Below are 26,568 nucleotides of genomic sequence, written 5' to 3'. Positions count from 1 at the left end.
ATCCCTGACGGTCAACAAGTCTCCTTCAGTGTCTCAGATTCAGCTTCCTCAATGCTACAAACAGGAGATAATCTAATCATAAAAACACAGTTTTTGTATATAGTTGTATACACAAATACATGCTTGTCTTTATATCTCTTTTTCCAGAAAAAAGTTAATAAATGCCAAGTTAAAACGCTTACTTTATTTTAACAAAAGGAATAGCTAATAGTCTCTTTAAAAGACAGAAGGTTTTACTTGAGAAAGTTTTCTTGTACTGCAAAGAGGCAAGGTATAATACATACCTTGACAGGTAATACAAATACATACATTAAAAATCCACATACTCCTTATCTAGCAGCCTTAACAAGAGGAGATCAAGGGGGGCTTGAACTTATTGTTAGAATTCTGTGACTAAGTCATGAATGAAAACGGTCACAAAAGGCTGTAATAAACTGATTAAAGGAAATGAAATTTTGATCTAAGAAAGGAGAAAGCATTTACATTCTTAATTATACAACTTAAGAGCAAAATATATTGTCCAAAGAATGAAAGTTAACATTTATCATTATAAGAGAGCTTTCTTTATAAAGCTGCCCCATTTACCTAAGTTTTTGTGAAAATTTCTCTTTTGAATCAAGTGCCTAACATTAAGAGTTCTGTGAACTAGAGAAAAAAGAATACAAACAAACAAAAAAAGCCCCCAAACAGCCCTTAATAGCAAATTCCTAACATCCCAGCAAGTCTGCTAACCAACTATCCAAAAAGGTATTTAAAGCATAGTTAATTGCTGATGAGGTCATATTTTTTATCAATTAATTACAGACCGTACATGTAATTTGAATATTGAAACTTTAATATGAAGCTAAAATTGACCAAATTAAAATGAAAATGTGCATAATACTGGTTATCCCTATGGTCACCATAAAAATCTCATTCTCCTAAAAAGATTTTCAGAATAGTAACTAGACCTCAAAAACAGCAAGCTACGTGATTTTCTATCAATAGATGCAATAGCTTAACTGTAACTACAGTCTTCCAGAGAATAGGTTTCTCAGCTAATCATTTTTCCCTTTTTTTTTTTTGCAACATGTATGATGCAACAGAGGAGAAAAAATCATAACTTACCATCATTAACTTAGGTCAAGAAAATAATACAAAATTGTAATCAAATGTTTTAGAGTTAGAGTGATCCAAGACTTTTTGTAATATATACACACACAAACATGAAATAATAGCCAACATTTTTTTAAATTAAAAAAAAAGATCACAAGTCTCAAATACTAAGCAGTGTGGAAAACAAAACCCTCAAAGAACCATTGGATATAAAATCTGCCTCGAATCAAAGTTTCTAGACAGCCTACTGCCAGCGTCTTTGGTGGGACATTCATATGCCCAATAGTACACAGAAAGAAGGCTTTTTTAAATATTGGATCTCAGTATTTGCTATGATTTGATCTGATTTTTTTTTCCTTCCTCAGTTTATGCATCCACTCCATCCAGGAAAACTTGAACCTTCAGTAATTTTTTTTTTTTTCATAATTTCTTTTCTAAACTGCATGAGGCAAGTTGAGAAGTTTGCTGCATCTATAGAATAGTCAAGTGACAAAATACTTACTGGCCATGAGCTGTTTTTCCATTAAATAAAAATAGTAGAGTCAGCATTAGACACATGCTGTTTCTTTAAAAATAGAAGTTAAACAAACACAAAAAACATTATTCAATCAAATATGGTAAATGTTTTGAGAAGGGAAACAGAAACTCTGATATGGACAATAAAAATTAACTTTAATGTTCTTGGTAAAGCCACAAAACCAAGGAACAATTCTTTCTTAAGCATAAAAAGCAACCTGCTACTGAAGATTGGATGGAAAAATGTACTTCTCAGAAATGAGCAACAAAGCCCCAAATACCTCCTCCTCCCAGAGGAAAGTTTCAAACTATGTTGAACATAAAAGGACCTTCTGCAGCGCCTTCAGCCGAAAGTGCCAGTTTCCTCCTCTCTAGGAAGCCTCCTAAATACATGATAGAGATTATTCTTCTATTTCAAATGAGAGCAGGGGCAAGGAAGTGCACACCTGTAATGAATTTTAGTGAAGAAAAAACTCATGACATTGTTTGAGACGCATTTTACTCGTCTATCTAAAGCAAGTGAATCTTGCCTTAATCTTGCTAGAACACCAGCTTTCCTTCTTTTGAAAAGGCTGCTATTTTAGATGTTAGCTATTTGGGCATTTGATACCTAACGCTAACTTTTATACAAAGATTCCCTAACATGGGTTGCAATAATATGATTCATATATTCACACCTAAGATGGATATATTTTTCCCCAAATATTGAGTTGTTTCAGTCAGCTTTATTCTTCAACTTTTTACAACAGTAAGTGGCCTTCAAACATGGGTGTTTTCCATCAAAATTAATACTATTTGCAAAAATATTAAAATAGCAAATGTTTTAAAATATTTAAAAAATATTAAAATAGCAAATGTTTTAGTTTTTTTTTCAATGAAACTGTGTAATAAAGATGAATGTGAGGAAATTACAACCAAATACTATATTAAGTTCAACTAGAAATAGCTGTGGTAACCTTTTCCAAAAACATAACCAGAGTCTGATTCTAGATAAGTCATCTGCACATATTAAAAATAGTACAGACAGTACTGGATTTATATGTGCACGATATTTATACTGCAGATTCACTCAGGAAGTCCTTCAGTAACACCTATACCAAGTCCATAGCTATTTTAGTCTTCTGAAGCCCTTGCTGGGATGCTGTATTCTATAATCATTTATCTGTACTTTCATGCATGAACACAGACCTGTTGATCAGAGCTCTCCAGGATATAACACTAAAGATCTTCAAATTACACAACAAATGATACAATTGCCATTTTCTTTTGTATATCTTGATCTTTACAAAAGGTAAGGATACCATTAAGCTGAGGTATGATTGATTAGGTAAACATTTTCACTTTCATTATTAAAAGACTTCTAGTAACCTGGCATGGATGGAAATAAAGATGTAAATTAAAAGGCTCAAAAATGGAAGAGACATAAAAGGAACTTAACACTTACTACTTGCATTTTTCATTTTTTCAGTCGTATTTATGCATAGGCATATGCTCATTTAATTCTAAAATCGCAGAAGTCTTAAAATAACAATAAACGATAAAACTGTATTGGAGAATTGTCACTAAATCTTTTCAAAAAGACAGGAAAACTATACCCAAAGTAACAAGCTAAGTAATGAAATTATTCACGAAGACAATATTTTGTTGCAAATATTTACTCAAAAAGTGATAATTTACAGCAGTGCTTTAACAGCTGTTCAAAACAGTTAACATTCATTAAAAACAAAACTAAGTCAAAAGCACATTCTGAATGTTTCCAATGGAGCAGCGAAGTTATAATAAGCTACTGGTTAATCATATGCATTCCTATCTCGAGCTGCTAACTATAAAGCAAAAAAAGGCAAAACAAAATAAAAAATCCAGCAGCCATCTTCCATATAATTTAGAATACAAAACGTCCTGAAATGCAACTGTACAATTCTACTTTATATGCCCTTGTGTGATTTTTGTAACAGTTAGCAAGTAGCAGCTGCAAAATGGCAGAGTGCATGCCAGTTGGTGTTTCCAGTTTGGGGGTTCTTTTTCCTCTTTAAAACCTTTTTTTTTTTTTTTAATTTATTTTTTTAAACATTAAACCATACTTTGGTTTGACTTACAGACCATTTCCTTGGGTCTACTACTAAGAATAATTAAAACAACGGTAAAAGTCTAATAGCTACAGTACTTTCAGCAGGTTGCTCTATTTTATACAACTATGTCTGGTATTTCTGCACAGCTTGCACACGTAAAACCCCACAAATATATACTTTTTCTTGTAATAATTCCACTTTCACTGAAAGTTTATTAAGGTAAGCTTACAGCCTGGCTGGATTACACCTGTACAAAGGTGCACAGGTTCATATAATTCTGCTTACATGCTTTTACAGACAGGAATGTAACACCAAATCCAAAAGAAGTTTTATGTTTATCCAAGTTATCAGTAGACCAATAACCATTGTTACAAGTGTGCTCAATTTCAGCGTCAGAACCAAATTTATACTCAATTTTGCTGTTTAATGCTATTCATGGAAAGATTTTTATAAGTCTGTTATTAACTAACAAATCACCAAATTCCAGGCAAGTTAAGCTTGAAAAGTACTCCTTTCAAGTGTCAGTTTAGTAAAAGACACCCCATTCAAGAGGTTGGAAGCTAAGTTTAATTATTCGGTTGTACATACATGTAAACACTATTTTCATATGTAAATTTCCCTTTTCTGTCTTTTTTAATAATTAGCAATGAGCACTCTCATGAGGAATGGTCTATGGTGTTCTTAGCATTGTCTATAATAAACTGAACAAAATATTAACATAATTTCAGCTTGCTTCACTTTCATCTGTCTTGGTTACAGTTGTTTCCATTCTGCTGGGACTGCTTTCCTTCGAGGTCTCATCTGTTTGTTCAGAGAGTAGTCCAGCTTTCTTTGATGAAGGTGCAACCTTACCTTTCTGCAGAATTTCAGTAGCTTCATGCTCTAGTACCTCTGATGGAGTCAAAGGCTCCAAATGAATACTGCCCTGCTCACTAATGTCTGAGCTAACGGATTCAGGTTCATCTCTTTTCCTCAGGAACTGCTCAAAACTAACATCTTCACCCAATGCTAGTTTTAAGTCCCTTGCTTTCAATGCAGAAAATGAAGTTTCATCCAAACTACGTACTTTAGTCTGGTCATTCGAGGCAATATTGTCTGAACTTTGGCAAGTTTTCAACTCACTTTCACCATGAATACATTTTTGCTTCTCTTCTACTAATTGCTTGTTATTAGCTGAATCACAACATTGGCCTTTCTCATCCAAGGCATTCTTAGAGCTGCTGTCATTGCTGTCAAGTTCCAAACTGGGAACGTTCTCTGTATTTCGTGAACTTTCTTCACCCTTTTCAATTGATGCAATTTGGTTAATTTGGTGTTGGTTGTGTTCTTTTGTTTCCTTTGAAGAGTCATGTTCTTGTTCGCTGAAAAAAAAAACCACACACAAAGTTATTTTTATAGCAGATAAAATCATAGTTGTATTCTTAAAGATGATACTCAGTGTTATTACAATTTCTCCTTTTAATCTTTCTCATAAGTTTTCTCTTGTTAAAAATAAACTTTATTTAAAAGTTGCTTAGCATTCTTTAATTTCTGCATTTCATCACTAAAAATGAATACTTTGAGGGCCAAATTGTGCCCTTTGTATGACAGGTATGGTTTTCCAAAATACAACATGAACAGTAATCTCTATCTGCACAGTCTCTTTGACACTGACACAACTGTACATACAGCAACTATTTTGAAACTTCTGCTGAAGATATATAAACAAAAGAAACTAATTCATAACTTGATATTGCTGATTTGTCTCTGCATTATCAACAGGAGTCAGAGAAAAGTTATTAGCTAGAAATCTATTCACTGAAGCTGAAAAGTTAGATGCGTATAAATGTGGATTCACAGAAAAAGTGAAGCTGAAGTAGCATTTTTATGCTCACTTTTCAGAATAAAACCAGATGTTGATAAAAACAAAACCTAAAACAATACTGAATTATGCAAGTAAAATTTTTACTATATAACAGATCTCTAAGACACAGCATACAAACTTTACAGACAAAACTACTGTTTAAACCCTGTATTACTTCAATAAAGCCACATGCAGGTCTCTAAAGAGACCAGACAAAAATAGAATACTGTAAAGACTGAACTGTATTTTTCAACTGCCACCTGTACCTGCAGAAATTCAAAGTAGTCTCTTCATATCAATGTATGCAATTGGCATTTATTCCAGTAGTCAAAAATCCTAAATAGCAGTTTCTAATATTTCTTCTCATTTGTGATAGGAACAGCCATTTCCCCCCACCCTTGCAATAAGAGAACTCAATTTTTTTTTTTGCAGGTTTTGATTTGATGAAAAGCTTAAAATTTTTTAATTAAAACTTTTTTCAGAATGAAAAGACAGAAGAACTATTTGCAGATATAAATTCCACATGAGAAGTTAAACTAGGAACTAGTGAGTCTTTTTAATTTTTAAATCTAAAAGAAAAGTCTCTTAACAGTGACATGCAGCTAAAAAAGTAAAAGGATAACATGAGATTTGTTAAAAATTATTTCTTAAATTTTCTTAAAGTTGTTTTTATTTGTTAAAATCATTAATAACTTGATTTTGTGAGTAGTGTAAGAAACGGTATGAAATCACTTCTGGCTAAAACCATCCTTAACATTGGCTTTCAAATCTTTTAGGGAGCAATTCAAACACAGAGTGGTGCCACACGTTTAGACAAGTAAGAGTTCAGCACATAACTGTTACCCTGAAGCAACAGACAATCAGAAAAACAACCCATTGCCTCTATTGGGCCTTTTACAGTGTATTTGCAAGCTAGATGTCTAAGTGTTACCTTATTGATATAGCAAATAAAAAAATCCACAATACTAAATGAATTTCACAGAAAATGGTTGCAGTTATTCTGGTGCAGGTGCTACTTTCTATAAAGAATCAGAAATCTGTTTTCAATTTCTACTTTTACTGAAAGAAAAATCCAGGAATATTCCATACTGTACTTTAAAATGGTAAAATAATTTGAGCAGGAAGAGAGAGAGAAAGAGAGGGAGGGATGGAGAGAGAGATTCTTAAAAGGTGAAATCATATCAGTCACTGAGGTAGTAGTCTCCTTACCCAGTTGCAACCTGTATTTTCTAGCTACTGCCAGGCAGAAAGGCATTTTTGCATTTATTAAGCTTTTCTGAATTTCCTATTATGTTGCCAAAACCAAAAAAGAACATTCTCCAAAACTCAAAATTTCTACTTAAATTACTCTCCTCCTGCTCAAAGCTCCTAGAAGAGATAAAAAAGAAGGCAAATCTGATGAACTAGATAGGAATAAATTCCAGCACAAAAAACTGCCACCACCCAGAATCACCTGCCAGCTGTGGCTTATAGAACTAATCATGCTGTAACTACTAATTTACCTCTTGTAAGAGGTATTAGGAAAGACTGTACTTTATGCAATGAGACTTAAGCTATAGAGCGTTATAGATTCTAGTAAATATTTAGATTTTTTTTTCCCTCCACACAAAAGTTAGACATGTCTTTATGAAAGAATGTAAGTGTATGTGCTTTAGCTACTACTTTTCAGTAAGCACATAAGTGCAAGGTACTATTGCCAAGTAAGCAAACAATTTTGTACAAAGCTATATGAAAAAGGGGTGCAGATAAAGAGATAACTAATGCTTCATTAGTACACTCAGAGAAGTGTTTCCATGCTGGAAATTCTAAATCAACTTTTCATGTGTCTTTATACACATACATACTATACATACACATATGTGTCAACTCACATACACAATATTCACATGGAAATCTCTTCCAATATGTATCCAATATCTCTTCCTATATGTATCTTGAACATATAGAATCTACCACAAACTCCCTTATCTTCTAGTCATGAAAATCCAATCTTTGCTCAAGCCCTAACTCATTCCTGCTCACATTTCATGAGATACAGAAATTGATAATTCAATAGAAGTTAAGAGGATCTGAAAAACTCTATAGGAAAAAAAAAAAGCATACATCTTCAGAAAGGATGTATAAAGAAAGATAACTTTACATTCACTTACAGTATCTTTGCAAATGTATGTGTGCATACATACATTCACTCAGTGGAAAAGTATTTCCAGTAACAAAACCCATATCAAAGCTGCATTCACAATAACACAGCAGTATGGTTTTGAGGCAAACTCCTTGATTGTTCTCACTTAGCACATACCAGTTGGGTTTGCAGAACAGTTCTAGCACATGCACAATTTCTGAACAAAGCTCAGCTAGAAAATCTGCTGAAGTCCACCAAACAGGCTGCACCGCCTAAGGAAGCTGCGTGCATTGAAGTCCAACAGTCTGCTTTTTGGGACAGAAGTCTGGTTCAAAAAAGTTCCTCTGAACACAGCAAAACCGTAGCCTCCTCAAAATCAACTGTTCTGATCTGATCTGCTCCTGCAGCATTAAAAGTCAACATTGCATGTCAACATACCTGCTTTGGCCTAAAAGGAGAATAAAAGTTGAAGGGAAAAAACAAGGTGTTTGAGGACTGAAAAGCTCTGGTCCAAGAGCTGCATGTTCTAGTCATTTCTGCCTTGAAGCCACTGAAATGTGAGACTGTGTGGTGAGAGAAACAAAACAAAACAAAAAAGACATTACCTCCAACTTAGCTTCTCTCTCTCTAATGGAGATTTCGGTCTTTAACCTAATGGATAATGAATTAAGATGTTTTCAAATACTGTATGTATAAAATAGATATAAGAAGAATGAAGACAGAGTAAGAAAATAATTTGGTAATAAGAAATCAATTTTTGAAGTTGCTATTTAGAGCTTAAATGTACTTCAGAGTTCCAGAAGAGGATTACATCCGTCTTAAAATGTTTTATTTGGTATATAGAAATTACAAAACCATTTTATTACATCACATATTCCAATTACTTTCTTGGGGTGAGGGGTGGACAGAAAAGATGGCTTAAAATGGCTAGAAGCATCTGGTAAGCTAATGCTTACCAGAATTCTATATGAGGATTAATTCTCTCCTCATTATTATGGCCTAACAAATCATAGGCCCTACAAATCATAACTGAAACACAGTATAGTCCAGTAAAGTACAGGAATTCTGAAATGAATCTGCCAAGATGTACACTGCAGTGTAAATAGCTGCATCACAACTAACAAAAACATCATAGAAACAAAAGATTTCATTTTACTCTAAGTTTGTAACATTTGCTATAACCCAACTACCCAGAAAAAAAAGTTGTAGTTTACCTCAGAGCAACCATAGTGACCTCCAACTACAATCTGGAAGAGATACTTCCTTCAAAACACCTTCAAAAGCACAGTCCATACATTACACTGGCTATAAATTATTTAAATTCATTGACTTCTAAAACCACATTAATTAAACAGCTTATCTTAACATCATTAAAATTGATTTTCTGTGTTTAAAAAAATGCTAGAAGAGATAGCAGGAAGTATGTCTCCTCCAAAATCTTCCTAAGTCATCACTTCTAACAAAATCCTAACCTTTCAAAGGTTTCCTACAAAAAAAAATCTACCAACCTGAACAAAAACCTCAAAACTGCTTATGCCTGTATCTTCTTTGTTGATCCTGCATTAAAGACAAGTTTAATCTGCTGAAGTATGATGCTCCCTCTGTTACATTTAAATAATGCTATTAATCATAAGTTAAATGATTCATGACTTCAGTGAGCCTTTGTGGTTTTCTACAAGGTACAGAATACTTGCAACAAAGAACAGTTCCACCAACTTAAACTTGATGTAGAAAGCAGAACTAATACATGTTCTATCTACCATACCTACCTTCCCAAGTTAAGGCAAGAAAAAGCAGCATTTAAAGAGAGAACCTTTTCAATTCCTTGAATACACTGAGTACTTTATGCACCACATACTAACACCAATGTCCTAGCAGACAAGCAAAAACTGGGACTGTAGTATAAACAGTCATTTATGATTTTAATTATTACATCTTAATTGACAAGAAATCATAGCAAAAATAAGAAACAAGAAATGTTTTATGGTAACATTCCTGGGTTGACACTGTAAAAATGTGCATCTAATTAACAGTAAGAAAATCATTAGGGTAAATCACATGACAATGCATTTTTCAGGTCAGGGACTTGGAATACTCTGAAGTATTTAATCATTGAGTAGCAATACCATTAAAAGATGAACCAGCACCTAATATTTAGCTTAGCTTGACTGCTTTAATGATGAAATGAATAATTTGTTTAAAAGCAGTCCCTAAACACACAGTTTCAACGAGGAGAACAATTTAGGCACAAATAAATCAGACAGTGCATAGTCAAGAACATGCTTACTGGTCTGGTTCTCTCAGAAAATGAGAAGTTAGTCACCAGAATACATGGGTATGAATTGGATGCAGGGCTATCCATGGTTTAATATATTTTTACTTGATCACATTCTGCTGGACCTTTTGGGGGCAATACATTTCTATAGCTTATAGGACAAATTAAAGCTGATACATTCACATTATTTTTGAATTGAACAGTTGATAACATTTTTGGTAACCACGTCTTTGCTAATATGGTTTAATCTGGATTATTGATCTGTTCCTACATATAGCTCAGATTGAGAATATATTTTAGAAAACACTTCCTTCTTTTGAACATATAATTAACACAAACTTCATAAATGGACATTAAAATACAGTTCACCCTGTAATACTTCCAGCAAACCTATAATGACAAGTCTTAAATCCTTCTAAAGAGCTTCATCTATAGCTCTCAAACAGCAACCAATCCAGGTACTTTCCAGAAGTACTATAGCTCAAGAGGTGTAAGAGCACACCATGAAAATGAACAAAGATGGGGATCATCTCTGGTAAGGACTGCCAGTTGGCCCACATCTATCAGAGTAATTTCAGGAGTGCTACTGAATTCACCAAACATTTGGCTACCGAATTCACCAACAAAGCCACCCCTCAGCAAAACAGTTCAACAGATAATCAATAGAAACGACTGGTCACAAATCAGAAAGGCTCAAACTATGACCACCGGAAAAAATAAATTAAAGCAGGTAAATAGCGAATAGCTTCCAAGATGTACAGTCCAAGGAGAGAGGATGATGTGCTTTAAGTTCATACAGTTCACAGCTTGCYCCTCCCTCACCTAATACAAATGCATGTTTATTTGAACATACACAGAGCAAACAAACACGAACTGTTCATGAACAATTGAAAATGATGAACTACCACCTTCCTAGTGATTTATCAATCACGTTTTATTAGAGCCACAGAATGGCTCTCCTACCTTCTTCAGGTAAGCAATACTGAAAATGAGCGGAATCTTTTGTGAAGCTTCCCTTTCCCAGTCACTCCTAACAAAAAGAACCTTCTGTAGGAAGGCTACAAGCTACTAGAATTTCTAGGAAATGATTTTATGTAACTTAAGTTCAACCACTCAACTGAGTCATACACAAACATTTCTAAACTTAACCCTGTTCATGACTATAGCATCAGAAAACTGAGAACTACATCTTATAGTAAAGACTCATCTTAAACTATAATCTGAATAGAGCAGATGATTTGTAAAATATATACCTCCCCTCCATCCTCAAAATAAATCTATGTGTGAGCATTTATAAGGAAGAAACCAGACTATATTAAGCCACATGTAAACACAGACTTAAGGAAGAGAAAAAGATTCTTATACTTTAAAGGTGTTCTACAGTGTTAATGACTGAATGAGAAAAAGATAGAATTCATATCACTTCACATTGTCTCTCATCTGTAAAATGGGAATAGCAATGAAAAGGGCTATGCAAGAACTTGCTATTATCATCATCACCAAAAAAAGTTATTAAAGGCACATGTACAGTTATAAAGTTTTTAGACAGCCCCTAAATGCCTAAAACATGCAGTTTCTTTCCAAAGACTTCCAAAGCAAAAGCAGAATAAAATTTGTCAATTCAAGTAAGGTTCTCCTACAAGTATCTCTTTTTCAGAAAAAGTATAATTCTGTGACACTCAAACACCTAAAAACACCCCTCAGAACAAAACATCTGCCTTCTATTAGATAAGCTGACCATATTAGGCATATTCACACTCTGTTTTGGCAGACACAGTCCCATCTGCTTCATAATTGACATAGAAATAATTGAAAATATCAGGACTAAAGTATGAATCAGGCAGATTTACTTGCACGGTTTAATACATTTTATATATTACAAATTTTCCACAAGATTTTAAGACCCTTGCTGAAGTGAAAATCGGACACTATGATGTCAATTGTGTCCATTACTGCCTATATTTGCACACAGTTGACAAATTCTATACACAACTTACCAGTGTTTTAATGACAACTCCAGCTTAGGCAATTTATTTCTGTAGTAGAGTAGTAAAAGAACTAAATCTTTTACATGAGTATTCAAAACAGATATATCATATTACACTAGGTTGACACTCTGAAGTTAAATCCTTAGAGAACACGTCTGAAAGCCACAGACACATGCAGTCAAACCCCAGTCTTGGTTGTTGCCAGAAACTTTAGTGAAAGTGAGATACCTAGATTCATTTACCCTATTTCATGTCCTTGTGCAAAACCAGAATTAAGCCCCAGAAGAAACAACTTGTTGCAAATCACTGATACCTCAAGCTGACTAGCAATGTGTAAGGGAACATACCTTCTGTCAGGACAGAGAGAAAAAAACAAGTGGCAAAAAGAAGACAACTTTCTGAAGGAGAATATTTTAAGTATGCTATGGTCAATTAAAAAATACATGCAAAAGGCAAGGGATGACAGGACCCTTACTATTATAAGCAATAGCACTGTTGGCTGCAGAAAGCTATCACATACATTTTTACTGTTGTATATCAGGTGAAGAGGATGAAAATATAGTCAAAGAACAGAATAATCTCAGTTTGATTGTGCAGAGAATACTGTATATGAATAACAGCTTGCACTGATCAGAAATAGTCTCTCATCTGAGAGGTGGTCCCAGTGACTGACCTCATTAGCTATACCTATTAGTTTCATGAAAGCTAGTAAATTAAGAGATTCAGCCTATAAATATATACACCGCAAGCAGAAGGACAGTTTTCAAGAAACATCTGGTGTTGTTCATGACGGCAAAAGAAAAGCTCATCATAAATATGGACAACTTGATGGATAAACCCACCCTAGATAACCTAGATCTATAGATTAAGGTGGAAGCAGTGGAATCAAAAGCAGCAGATCTCAAGCAGTTTAAGCTGAACATTCTTGAAGATGAAGGATGATACCAAAGAACAAAGCATGAATGACCATAGTTTCTCAACCTTCAGAGTCAAAGCTCATATACATCTGATTCCATCATATGCTTTCCTCATACTGGATCTAGGAATCTAGAAACTTTTCTACCAGAGTCAACAGTTGAAAGTTTCCTTTGGCCAAGATTCAGTTTATATAGTCACATGTTGGAAAACATATCCCAAAGCATATTTTGCCACTGTATACTGTAAAATCTTAGCAGGCAAAAAACACAACTTGAATATCAAACAGATGAGGACATGCATATTTTAAGTGAATATCCAGAGAATGATCAAGCCCTTGACTTTTGGAAGACAGGATAAACTTCAGAACAAAATGGGCTGTGGTCTTAAACCCACACCCTTGTGCATATGCTACTCTAACTTGGGATGATACCGATAGATCTGAGGAGCAAATAAGCAGAGAAGAAACACTGCATCATATAAATGAAACTCCCTTCAAAGGAGCATAGCCCCAAAAGCTGTAAGTTAATGCTGCGAAGCAGAGAACATCACCACAGAGTTGCCTTTGCCAAACTACAGGGCTGGGAGAAAAGACCAGATCTGCTGCCTTAAAGATGCAAGAAGAGAACACCATAGCTCCAATGCGTAAAGAAAAAAGAAGGATCTGGTATGGATGCTTGTTCGCTTACATACCAAAATAATCCCAAGCTGGACTGGGTTCACTTTTCTGCTCCACAATGATGTATCAGTGAGCCAAGACTGTATAGGATACTTGCTCACTTTCAACTCCCCTGCAATAAAAATGTCTACTGTCAGTTCATTTAAAAAACATGTTAACTGTTTAACTGTTGTGTAAAACAGAGTTGAGCATTAGAAGAGTACTGGCACAGTTATTAAGCCTTATTCCCTCAGCACAAGATGGATCACTGAACAACAAACAGGGCAAATGGGAACAATTTAGAAATTAGTTCCTGTTGGAACTTCTCCAGGTGTGTTATCTGTACAACAAATGTCAGAATTTTAGCCTAAAGACAGTTTCACTGACAATACGCAAACACTGTAACACTGATGCGGTCATTAGCAATAAAGATGAATTTTACAACACGTGCAGCCTGATGTATATTAGAAGACAACAGTAAAAGATCTGAGAAATACAAGATCCAACAGAAATGTTCATTTCAAGAGCGTTGTGATCTCTGTGACCAGCAATGAAGTTAATTTGAAGAGCCTTGCAAAGAAGTTCTATCTCATCAAATTATAGGTCAAAGAATGGGGGAAAAAGAGCTCACACATAACAGAGAAACTATATGGCAGAAGCTCTCTATATTGCCTGTGAGTTCTTCTTTCAAAGCTAATCAGAGAATACCATAAATAATCATCTCATGAAAAGATGCACACATCTCATCTCTTGTATACTCTGTAATGAAAATAATGGATATGAATATTGGACACTGCCACACAGGTATGTTGAGGCTGTCTTAGGCTCAGCAACGCTCTTGCCCAAAGGAATGAGAAAGCTCGAATACAGAACAGGATAAGACTTATTGAAGTTAATGAAGTCTATAAACACAACAATTCAAAAATATCATTATCTATTATATCAAGTCAAGCAGTCAYAAGAATTTTATAACCACCCGCAGAGCCCTGAAGCATAACGATTACTTGTCCTGTACTACTGGCTCACACTAACAAGGCCACACATTCCTAACTCATCAATCTCTTCGGTGCTCAGCCTGCTTCTGAATAATATACACCTTGGATATCCAACATCCTCATGACGTCTCCCAATGTATTCAAGACAGCAAAATACTTGTGCGCTGATCATACCAGAGTGCCACAAGTGTACCTCTTCCCCAATCATTTTATGCATTCTGTCCTTATATATATAATTCAGCATGTAATACCCAGTGGCTAATGCCAGCTACAAGTAGAAAACTCAAAGTTTGTCACACTGCTCAATACAATCTTCTGTGGTTTTTTCTCACTATACTACAAACTGTTAAAACAAACCACCCTGTGTTACTGGTACGAATGTAACCCCTCCATAATCCACCCTTTCCAGCATTTTATACAATTTCAATATTCTGTGCCCCAAAATAATGAATTTCATTTTTAACAGCTTTTTGGAATGGTTTCCTGAATTAAGTTTTTTCCTGATCTTTCTTGCCAGAACATTTTTTTTTTAATGCCTAATAGTCTTCCCACCAGACCACCAGCTTCATTGAACTGCATCTTAAACTATAGAAACTTTTTAGTAGAGACTCAAAATTTATAGCATATATTCCTTATAGCCAGAGACAGGTATTTCCATGGTTAGATCTGAGGAGACCTTCCAGTATCTACTTTTCCTGGCTACTTGAAGTATGGAAACTTGAAAGAAAATATATCACAGTTATGAAATAATTTGCCCACTGAAGATGCTTCTTTCTAACACCCAGTGAAGACTGACCTATACTCAGATCCTAAGAACTTCTCTCTCCCCTTTGGAAAACTTCTCATCCAATATATTGTGGCTGTTATAATTACTCTGGAGTATCTTATCCATTTAGTTATTGACTAATTATTGACACCTTGTTGTTAAATATGGGTTAAATTATTTTCTTCCATTCTTAAAAAAATCCATTGGAATTTATAAAAGAATAATTCTGAGTTTGTTGTATTTCAGTTAAGACCCCATTTTTGGCATTTGTATTAAAATAATTTAAAGAAGAAATATTAATTTAACTTGGTTAGTATTCAAAACAAGATGAGGTAACACTTCTCTAGGCCTAGACTCAAGTTCAAGATTGAGATGTTCCAACACTGCAAGAACTATTCATGTCCCACATATTTGGCTAAACTAATTAAAATGTCTGCTAGTGGTTTTGGTTGCACTAACCAACACTTACAACCCCCACTTCTGTAACTCCAGGTCAGGTCAAGAGCAAAACACTCTTAGTAAACTATGTGCAACTGTACATTTTAAATTCTAAGGAGCCCAAGAACCACCTAAATTCAAAGTGGAACTTTTGGCTGTCTGTCACTAACTTAATAGAAATAAAAAAACACTGAGTGTTGAAGCAAAACTTACTCAGATACTTGTTCAGCAGCTGGGAGCTCTACAGAAACTGAAAAATAAAAAGATTTAAAGATACTTTAAAAAATGGAAACACACAAGTACTTACTTTCAAGCACATAGGCACAAAGACAATGCAAACAACTGAAAAAGGACTGTAGTAAGACACCTAGCATGTATAAATATTTTCATCTATGTACACTACATGAAAAAGACATAATACGCACTCACCTTTTTCTATAACAACTTGGCAAGTATGAGTGTTGTTTTCACTCAGATGTGTGGCCATGTTATCTAAGCCAGAAACATCAGTCAGGAAATCACAATTAAGACATACTACAGTCAAACCTCTAGAGAAGAAAAAAAGTAAAAAGAAAGCATAAATACAACTTGCTAATGAAAGGATTTTGCTTAATTAATGAACTGACTATATAGTAAAAACACTCATGCAACTCTGGGTAAATTGTGTTACAAAAGTGTTACGCCTATATGCCTAGAAATCCTAAGACATTTCTGGGAAATGCCACACAAATTAAGAATGGCATTTCAGACTCACTTATCATAAAAGTGCAAAAACGTTTCTTCGTTTGGCACGTTATGAATATTTGGAGAATAAAAGGAACTCTTCTGAATGATTTGATAAAGCAGTTAAGAGTTGCGGATAAACAGTAAATATTTGGTCTCTGAAGAGCACATTGCCAGTGGAAGAGCTAATGCTTTTATTTTCCTGTTCCTTCTAAACTATGAGCGACTAAAAATTCAAGAGGTTCTTATCTCATTTAACTGATCAGCTTGCAGTAAAAACACCATTATTTGTAACGGATAAAGGAAATTACCTTAGCTCTTCTGAATGCTTCTTATAGATCCAAAATCTTTTACTTGGACGAGCACTATGAAAACTAAATAGAAGAAAACATTAACACTTAAAAAAATTGATTTTCAGTACATTTTTACATGTATCATCTACACTGTAAATGGTATAACAACTTATGATAAAGCATGAAAAAGAACCTGCATTACTCTAAAACATTAGATTTCCAAAGACCTACAGGCTTGTGATTCTCATCTAATTCAAAACACTAAAGTTAAATCCGGCAATGTGCCTCCCAGTTATTTCAGTTTTAAAAAGGAAAATTAACAAAGTCGGGGCAGCAGACAAAAAAATGAAAGAAACCCCAGAAAACCTGATACAGCTTCTGCTGCTGAATTAGCATCAAGGACACGTGAAAGAAAGGACTGACTGTTTTGCTGTATGGTTTAGCTTGAGATCATCCAGTGCAGAGGCAAGAAGGAACCTTAGGTTCACCTTTCACATTCTGGAGTAAGCTTTTTTTTTTGTACAAAGCTAAGCATACTTTTTTCCCCCTAAATATATATAACCCAGAGGTTTTATGTATAAAAGCATGGGAATCATTTCAACCAAGAACTTTTATGATATTATGAGTAAGACACAAATTGAAGAATTCTAAAATGTCAAGACTCTTTGTACTTGTATGTGTTTAAATACGCAACTGCATGCTGTTTTTTCTGCAAGACCTTTGATTGGCTCTGCACACAGGATCTGCATAATATATTCCCATTTGTTTGAAAACATAAGCATTTATTTTCTTGAGAGTTTTTCAATGGTTGTCATGAGTAGTACCCTGCACTGCTTAATAATCAGTAAGAAATTCCTTGTGAGGTGAGATATTTTACACATGATGACAAAGATTAAGAAAAAGTATCCATTAAGAAAAAGTATCCATTCCATGCTATTTCAAGCACAGATTTCACTAGCAATAGATGTAGCTTTACGTATTCAACACTTCAGATAAGGTTTTAAATCTGAAACCCAGAAAATAAGCAATAAACAATTACTTGCAAAGCCTGGTTGAAATGACTGGGACAAGTTCCATGGAGATTCTGGATCAAAGACAGTACACTACTGGAAGAGCAGGATTTTTAAGCAGAACGAGGACATGGCTTTTAGGTCCTCAATACAACATGAAAATTCCAGTTTACAAATTTCCACACAAGTCCAATGACCCAGATCAAAAATTCACTACAAACATTTAAAATAATTTATATGAGTTTAAATAATATTTTATATATATTTGATGTGATAAGTTTACAGAGGAGTTCTTACCTCATCATGTGATTCACATAGGCTTTGCTACAGCTAGTGTTATATCTGCATAAGCTACAATGGACATAAGCAGGGAAGTGGCTTGCAAAATCTTTTATTTCTGAGAAACACTCAATACATTTGTGAGATCCCAAACGATACCTAACAGCAACACAAAAATAGGTTAATAATTAACAGATGACAATGTAATAATTAACATTAAAGATGACATAACTACTTGAAATTTTTGCTTTAAATCAGTAACAAGTTTTGCTACTGATTGTAATAGAAAGAACTATTTTTTCTTTATATCACTATAATCTTCATCATAAAATGAATGATAATGTAACATCTGTTATTTGCCATTGCTTGATGCACTGCTTGGAAACAAGATACCACACTAGATGATAAACTCTGATTATAGTCACTGCTTCTGTCTTAACGTTCTTTAAAATGATTTCAAAAGAGCTGTTTCATATATTATGATGCAGAGAGAAGCTGTGGTTTTCTTCTCCCTGCCACCTCTGATATTCGCAAGTTTTGAAACAATTACAAATCAGAAATGCAAAGCTTATTTTGTAGACTGTTTTCAGATATCTGAAAGATGTGTGTTCACGTTGCGTGCAGATAAACACACATGTATACTTAAATATATGCATATAAACCCAAGTTCTAACACCTTATTGAAAGGCAGCATCTGTCATCTTTAAGACAACTACAAATTTACATTATCAATAGTGATTATATTCTAGTCCATAAAATACCTGCTAAATTATCAAAATAAGAATAACGTACACAGCTTCTTACATTCTTGATTTTTTTAGTAGCTCTCCAAAACAAAGTGCCTCCTAGAGGTAGACAAACTTTTAAATTAAGAATTCTAGTAAAACCCTTACTTTGAAGGAAGAAAACCTTGCCCTTCAAAAGGAAGCCTAAAAAGAACACGTAGGCAAATGTATTCTCCCCTATACAGGTCACCTTCAAACATAAATTTGCCTGACGAGTCAGTATTTTAATAGTGTGTGGTTTTTTTGTGTATAGGAAAATCTAAATTTAGAGAATTTTCCAGAGCATCTGCTCTTCCATCATGTTTATCTGCCACTAAAGTTAAAAGGAAAGCAGATTCAGAATTATAATCACAGTACCAGTAGGTGAGTTTCTTTATGAGTCTTCTTCCCACAGAACTCAAGTGTCAAATTTCCTGTATTGTGTTACTGAAAATAATTTTAAAATAATGACCCCAACTATTTATGAAGTATATTAAAAATATCTAGTATTTTACCTCAGATTATGTAATGCTGTATTTGCAACTTTATTTTTTTTTTTGCTGCTATTGTTGGTCCATGCATTTTGTCTCTTGGATACAGTTGATGGCTTTGATTTTCCTTTTGATTTATTTGCATTAGATCTTCTACTGCTTGTATTTTTAGCTTTAGGTGATAACTGAAATGTTGATGTGCTCGTACTAACAGAAGATGTAGCAGATGATCCTGATTGAAGAGTTCCAATAGACGCACGAATGGTAACCTAGAAGCACGAAAGTAAAAATTGTTCTCTTTAGATTTACTTTTTTTTCAGTTTTCTTTTCCATTTGCACTGAAGTTTGGGCCGTCTTAGGATAAAAATAAGTGTATTTTATATAGCGTAAAAAACCCTCCAGGTGATAAAGGAGGTTTTGAAAAACACGAAATAATGTTTATGAGCACAAACATGAGCTAAGCAGATTATTTCCAGCAAAGTGAGCTTTAAGCATCCCAAAGATGGGATGCTTGGCAAAACACACTGCTCCTAACTACAAACTATTTCCTTGAAAGAAAAGCAAAAAAACCGCCTCCCAACCCCCTCCACCACACTGAGGAAAGGAAATAGAGGGTCAGGAGAATTAGCTACACGTGGAAAATCCGTAAGTTTTTGGATTAAATAAAACCACTCTTGTCTTATTGCCTCCTGACCAGTAAAACTACCTACAACACATATTGTTGGCCTTCATTCCATCCCCTGCCCCATGCTGTGAAGGGCAAATTCTAATTCTAACCTCCTGTCTCACCTAATCACACTCCCTTGCCTTGCCCTTTAGTTACCCAGTTTTCATTAACTAAACTTAAACTCTACTTCTCACCCAAGCTCAGTTTTTAAGGTCCCAAACTTTTCTTCACAATATGCACAGTGAAATGTTTGCTCAACTACTTCACAGCATAGAAGCTAGAAAGTCCCGGGGCACTCAGTTCTTAGTAGGATCACCTATATGGAATAGCCTACCCTACATGATTTCTGGCACTAAATGCCACAGCTTGACAGTGTTTCATGAGAAGTGACACACATCCCTCAAATCACCAGCTAGACTACCTGATTTTTTCCTGGCACAGGATAAAAAGAGAACAGATTAATCTCTAACTAGATTAATCTATATAACAGATTAATCTATATAAACAGCAGTGATGGTTAGACTACTTTCAGTTAATATAAAGTGACAATTATATATATATTTATATGGATGTGGATGTGTATATACACATAAATTCAATACACAGGAAAAGATAACAACAGAGATGACCAGCAGAAAACCACAACCAGCATGTCTAAGAATTTCTGCAATGGGGAAGAAATGAAGCTGTTTTGGAGGTAGCAAAAATTTAACTACTTGGAAAATGGAGGGGGAAAAGCACTTTCTTCTCTAGCAAAGTATGTCCTTCTTCCCCCAAGTCCCTTATAGTTTTCCTGTGTGTGTGTGACTTACCTTTGTTCCAGGAGGCAAACCTTCTAACTGCTTAGGTTTTCTAAACGTTCGATGATGCTGAGTCTTGTGATCCATTTTTTCCTTGCATGTCAAAAACTGCAGCCTACATTTAGTGCAACGGTATATTCCTTTTTTCTTTTAAAGGAGAAAGAAAATTTGTAGCAAACAAACTTAATTCTCGAATAAAGTCCAACCCTACTCTGTCTCAAGAAGTAACCACGCATTTTTTTTTTAAATCAACCTAACAAACTCCTATTATTGTAAAAGCAAAAAGGGTATGGTAATTAAAAAAGAATATTTAAACATTTTAAAAAGGCAAGGCATACTATTATGAAGAAGAATAATCATCAGGGTAACACTTTCAAGGAACACACTACTTGACAAACCCAAGGATTATTACTATTAAGAAAAGCAGAACACTATAGTGTAATGCAGAAGAGCAAAGACATTCTCTCAAGTGTAGACAGAGTTTAAGCAGACATCTGCTGTCATACAACATACTGAGGACTTTTCTGAAGAAACAGTCAGGTTTTCCTTACTATATCTTACTAACAATTCTTATTAACAATCATAAAAGTTAATTCATATTTTAAGCTATGTGAAAACTACATATAATTTTCTAATATTAAGAAATGAAAACGGCTGCTCACCTGATGCCTCATGTAATGATGCATATATGGTGCTCCAATTTTTATTACTTTGAGGCAAAATGGGCATAGCAAATGTTTTGTATTTTCATGAACTGTTCGGAAATGTGTTTCTACGTCGGAAAAAGCTGAGGATCGGTAGTTGCATACCTAAAAACAGAAGTTTTACTTTCTTGTTAAAAGTGCATCGATGGGGACAAAAAAGACCAGGATGCAGGGAACGTAATTTAAATACAAAACCAATCACACAGGTACCTGGCAAACATATGGCATTTCACCTGGCTTGTGATTGTCCTTCATATGTTGCAAAAGAACTTGCTCTGTTTCAAAGGATAGTTCACAGATTTTACAAATAGCTAGAAAAGTTAAAATAAATAGTTAGTGTCAGGGCAGAAGTGGAAAATTTTTAATATTTACATATGCATAAATTGTATCAATTATAAATGTAACATAATTCAAGGATTATTCTGTTCTTGAAATTCCCTGAATAACTTCAGGAAGCCCCAGATGCAAGCCTCAAACAACAGGARTTACTGCAATCAAGCTTTATTTAGAAAAAGGGAAGAGGCAAAAAAATTCTGCAAGTTTTTTTCCCCCCGCCCCAGGAACATTATTCCGGAGTTGAATAACTGCACATCTCCTATACTAAATCTCAAAACAATTTCTTTTGAAGTATATCTTTTCACTACCGCTTCATTCTTAAATTACGATTTGTCAAGAAAGTGTCAGAAAATATCTAAAATGGTTTTAGGATCACAAGAAGATTGAATGTGCTACAGTCCAACTTACTAGATGACTCGTAAGGCGTGTGTGTGCTTTCAATGTGGCACTGCAGCTGGAAGGGAGTGGGAAACTGGCGGTAACAGTGCTGGCAGGTGGTGTGGCTTTCCCAACTTTCACTGCTCTGCTTCTCAAGCTCTAAGTGATGTTTCATGTGGTTCATAAACCTTTAAAAGACAGTGAACAGGTGCAAAAAACTACATTTGAACAAATGTCATACACAGAATTGTCACATGTGGGATGTGGATGAAACTTTAATTTCTGAGTATTATTAGAGTAGGCATTCATTAATAAAGTTAAGCAAGCTGACTAGGCCAGAGTTAATCTTTTGAAATTCTAAGAGAAATATGGACTACTAAGTCCATAAATATGGAAATTCTAAGAGAAATATGGACTACTAAGTTCCCAACAGCTTTCTTTGCATAAAACACTTAGATAGGAGAATTATGAAGCACAGTTACAGAACAATGCCAGTGTGCAGCTGGCAATCCAAACAGTACCACAAACCTGGCAGCAGTGTCAGCTACATCAGAAAAATCAAATACCCACAGACAATGACTACACAAGCAAGATAAGAACATCTCAGTTCTACAAGTTACTGCCTTTCCTTCACTAACATACACCACTTCTCTGTGAAAGGAAAATCTAGTTTAGCTGAGATGTCTTGCTCATGACTAGAAGGTGACAGGTGACGGCTACTTGTGGAGTAGTAAGTTGTGACAAGGAGAGATTAGTTGCACAGACTACTACAGTTCACTTAACCATCCTATTTTGAATAGGCTTCATTTCAGTACTGCCAGAGGAGCAGTTAAATCCATATCATGCTCCCCGAAGAGATGTATTTCTCAACGTGGTGACCTTGTAATTTAAAATGAAAAAAGTACGGCCTCTTACTCTGATAAGGAGAATACTCTTTACATCAAGCTTTTAGTATCAGAAAATAAAACTAAAGATGTAAGTCAACACACTTCAGTAGAAGAAACTGATGCTACTACTGCATACTGCTGTAATAAACCACTACTTCAGTGTTGTGTTCAATACTGACTCTTAAAGAGGATGGGAAATGAATATGTAACAATATTCTGTGAATTAAGGTCTAGAAAACTCCTATTAGGTGTAAAGACACATAATTATTTTTTGATACAAAAATTGTTTAAGTAATAAATCTTTGAAGAAAAAAGTCTAAATTTAGGTACAGATTTATTGCACGAGTAATATATCTGAAAGTAGATTCTATAGAAAACCAAACAAAATTGTCATAGTCATCATAACAGCTTGCTCTGGAACGTACTGGGACGGTAAAACCAAAAGCTCCTATACATAATGCCGAGCAGAAAATATTGCAAGAAAAATTCTCAGAAGCAAACTCAAATATTCTAAAAAACAAAACACCCAACCCACAACCTTATGCAGCAGCAGCTAATTTCATGGAGCTGGCAACTCTATTTTCATGCATTTTATGCATTTACTAATAGAATCAAGATTTAAGATAAGTCTGGTTACCCAAATAATTCCAACAAAGTTGTTGCCCTTTCCAACCTCAAAGGCCATCAGCTAGTCTTATTAAAGCTATACTATTTCTATTAGAAACTATTAAAACAAGTACTTTAATCTGTAAAAAGTTTAAGCTACAGACATTAGTTTACAGCCCTCAGCAATCAAAAGAGAGTTCAAATACCTTATGTTATTTTTAAGAACTTTCAGGCAACTGAAGCACTTGAATGTTGTATGAGTCTTCTGCTCCTGTTGTACCTGCTGGATATCACCTTCATGTTTCCCGTAATAGAAGTCGTTAACTAGCATAATCAGTTTTCCTTTCTCAGATTCAGCAATCTTGCTTGTTGTGCTTGAGCATTCAGTTTTGTCCACGCTCGGGAAAAAGCTATTTATCATATCTGGACAACAATACTGGGTGGAAGGGGGAGGAGGAGAGACAGGGAGAGAAAGACATGAGTCTCATCAAAATGCACCAATAATGACAATATTCTGAAAACTAAAGTCACTGGCTAAGCAGAGGTACATGTAAAGCTCTGTTCCAATTACTCGGACACAATCTGACTTCATTCCTGTTCTCATGCATCTTTTGAACAATAATTGATCTTTAGTGCTGTTTAGGTAATAAATGCTACCTAGTTTTTAACCACTGAAGAGGCTTTATCCTCATAATCCAAGTTTAAGTTACAAATCAGAACACCATTGTTACCAAGTGATGCCTTATTGATTACGAAAGTATATACTTGGTTTAAATTCAATAATGAGAAATATATAGAAATGCTCTGTTTCTATATTGCTCACAAGTTATATTTACTGAGAACTTCACAGGAAGTTTTTTCTTTTATTTCTTTGATAAGGATATTCATAGCAGATTGCAGAAGTTTTTCAGCATTACAAAAGAATTCAACAATTTAAGGTCACACAACACACATTGTTCAACTCTTCTACCTGAAAGTTTACATAATGCTTATAAATCTGACAGCCATAATATGAAATTTAATGCTTAAAAAGCCTCAAGAAATTCATGTAGAAGATGAAATCCCTTGAAATGGAACGTACATACCTGAACTGCATGGATCTCTGCCAAGCAGTTAAAATATTTTTTGAGACTAGAAAGATCAAGTAATTTCACAGCAGAACAAGCAATACTTAGCTTCTGAAAGCTTTGCTTCTCCCAATGCTTGAAGAATGAACTACATTCTTTTTCTGCTGAACAAGCTTCTCTAGCTACCAAATGGCCTACCAAAGAACAGAAATAAGTTTACAGTGAAGTCTTTGTCTCAATAGCAAACAAAAATGTGGATCACCAGTCTATTCCACTTTAACCTGTAGGCATTTTATCTTCACCAAATTCACCTGAGACTGGCCAGAGGTTCTGGAAGTAAATGCTGTGCTGGAGATAGAATCTTATATATTCAGCAAGTATGTCCAAATTCATTTGAAAAATAATGCAAAAGGTACATAAAAAATATACTTGCTTTCTATGACTGTACAGACATTTAGCATTTGGATCCTGATTGATTATAGCCAAAAAACAAGCCCTTTGAGAGATATAAAGAGCTTCACAAAGAGAAGGTTGTAGAACTCATCATTATGTTTATGAGCACCCAAACATTTTACCTTCATATGATTTTTTAAAGGATCCATAAGATTAAAGTGAATATTGCACTGTGGACAAGCTCGTGGAAAAGGTCCTCCATTTTTAATGTTGCTTGTTGCACTATTTGTATCTGTAAAAGATAAAATAAATTAAGCTTCAGAAGTCATAAGCAGAATAATAACTAATTTATTTTTAATGTTCTAATAAAGCATATTATTTAAAATGAAAACTACGATGACTCATGTAGAAGTAGGTATAAACAAAATTTTACAACTATTTTCTAGCTCTTTTTTTTAACCTATAAAAAGACACATGCCTATAAACAAAGCTTTCACAAAGTTTTAGAATCAAAAGAGAAAAATATGTGAGAGGATAAGAGAAACATGTCAGACATCTAAAGCATTAGTTCTGCCCTCTCCTTGTTCCCCCAGCATAGGCCACATCTGGTGATTTTCAAGAGCTTCAGTTCTCACAGGGACATGCAAAAGTTACTTTATGACATGAGCTGATGAACATGACAATAGGGTTTACAATAACTGGTTTTGGAAAGGAAGGTCGCTGTATGTTTCTCAATGATGAGAATATCTCCGGGCAGGAGCTGAAACTTAGGCCCATCCACTTAATCGTTCCTGCTGAGCAAAGGTATCTTTGGAAAACCTAGAGAATAAATTCTCTAAATAATTATTCTAACTAATGAAAGGAAGTAATATTTTTCTTAGCAACATGAGATGATTAATATCTATGAAAAAGTGAGAAAAAAGAGAGAAAGATATTTTTGCTTATGAAGTTCTCTTGCATTTAAGTCATCCACAAATCCGGAGGACTTCAGGCTAGGTAGGATAAAACACAGGAACAGCAAAATAACATCTCGACCAAATACAGGGTCAACTGTACACTGGTATGTTATGAACAAATGCAATACAGAAATATATAAAACTGCTTTGTAATAAGTGAATAAATAACCATATGAGTGAAAAGATGACCATGTTACAATCTCAAATTTTGTCATAAAAAAATTCTGTAGTCCATGAGGTAGACACAGATCAAATGGCATTTTTCCTTAAGGAAAACATTATTGCCAAGAAGGGCAATCAAAGCAAAAAGCCTCTCACATGAGTGGATGACCATGCAAAAAGACATATCTCACAACAGTACTCAAGTCTTTACTAACACAGTTTGTAAAACATTTTAACAAGTTAAGGGAAAGCTAAGTTTGAAGAAAACAGGTTCTGCAGCAAAATCTAATGTTCTGTGATGTTTCGGTGATGGATTCTATGACAGATTTAAATGTTAACATTGGGACAACTTAGAAAAAGTAAAAAAAAATT

The 26,568-nt window shown here is 34.5% G+C and overlaps 1 protein-coding gene across 3 annotated transcripts in view; it reads right to left on the bottom strand.

Annotated features, from left to right (window-relative positions):
• Positions 1 to 3,250: 3,250 nt before the first annotated feature.
• Positions 3,251 to 26,568, bottom strand: part of ZNF280D (zinc finger protein 280D) — a 36,001-nt gene continuing 12,683 nt past the window's right edge. For 2 of the 3 annotated variants that reach the window (XM_026045746.1, XM_026045745.1), the window contains 12 exons: positions 25,261 to 25,370; positions 23,825 to 24,054; positions 22,156 to 22,313; positions 21,622 to 21,722; positions 21,370 to 21,516; positions 20,720 to 20,854; positions 19,265 to 19,509; positions 18,004 to 18,144; positions 16,715 to 16,777; positions 16,110 to 16,228; positions 15,894 to 15,930; positions 3,251 to 5,041 (listed from right to left, as the gene is read on the bottom strand). In XM_026045746.1, the coding sequence (XP_025901531.1) occupies positions 4,405 to 5,041; positions 15,894 to 15,930; positions 16,110 to 16,228; positions 16,715 to 16,777; positions 18,004 to 18,144; positions 19,265 to 19,509; positions 20,720 to 20,854; positions 21,370 to 21,516; positions 21,622 to 21,722; positions 22,156 to 22,313; positions 23,825 to 24,054; positions 25,261 to 25,370 (2,123 nt within the window). In that variant the 3' untranslated portion in view covers positions 3,251 to 4,404. Of the gene's footprint in view, positions 5,042 to 13,516; positions 13,615 to 15,893; positions 15,931 to 16,109; positions 16,229 to 16,714; positions 16,778 to 18,003; positions 18,145 to 19,264; positions 19,510 to 20,719; positions 20,855 to 21,369; positions 21,517 to 21,621; positions 21,723 to 22,155; positions 22,314 to 23,824; positions 24,055 to 25,260; positions 25,371 to 26,568 lie in introns of all 3 variants that reach the window. The other variant, XR_003250470.1, reaches the window with a different exon arrangement.

The sequence above is a fragment of the Nothoprocta perdicaria genome, unplaced genomic scaffold, assembly GCF_003342845.1.
Source record: "Nothoprocta perdicaria isolate Ctin4 unplaced genomic scaffold, notPer1 scaffold_41, whole genome shotgun sequence".
NCBI classification, from domain to species: Eukaryota; Metazoa; Chordata; class Aves; order Tinamiformes; family Tinamidae; genus Nothoprocta; species Nothoprocta perdicaria.
The sequence above is the reverse complement of the archived record's forward strand: the minus strand, read 5'-3'. Positions and strand labels throughout refer to the sequence as shown.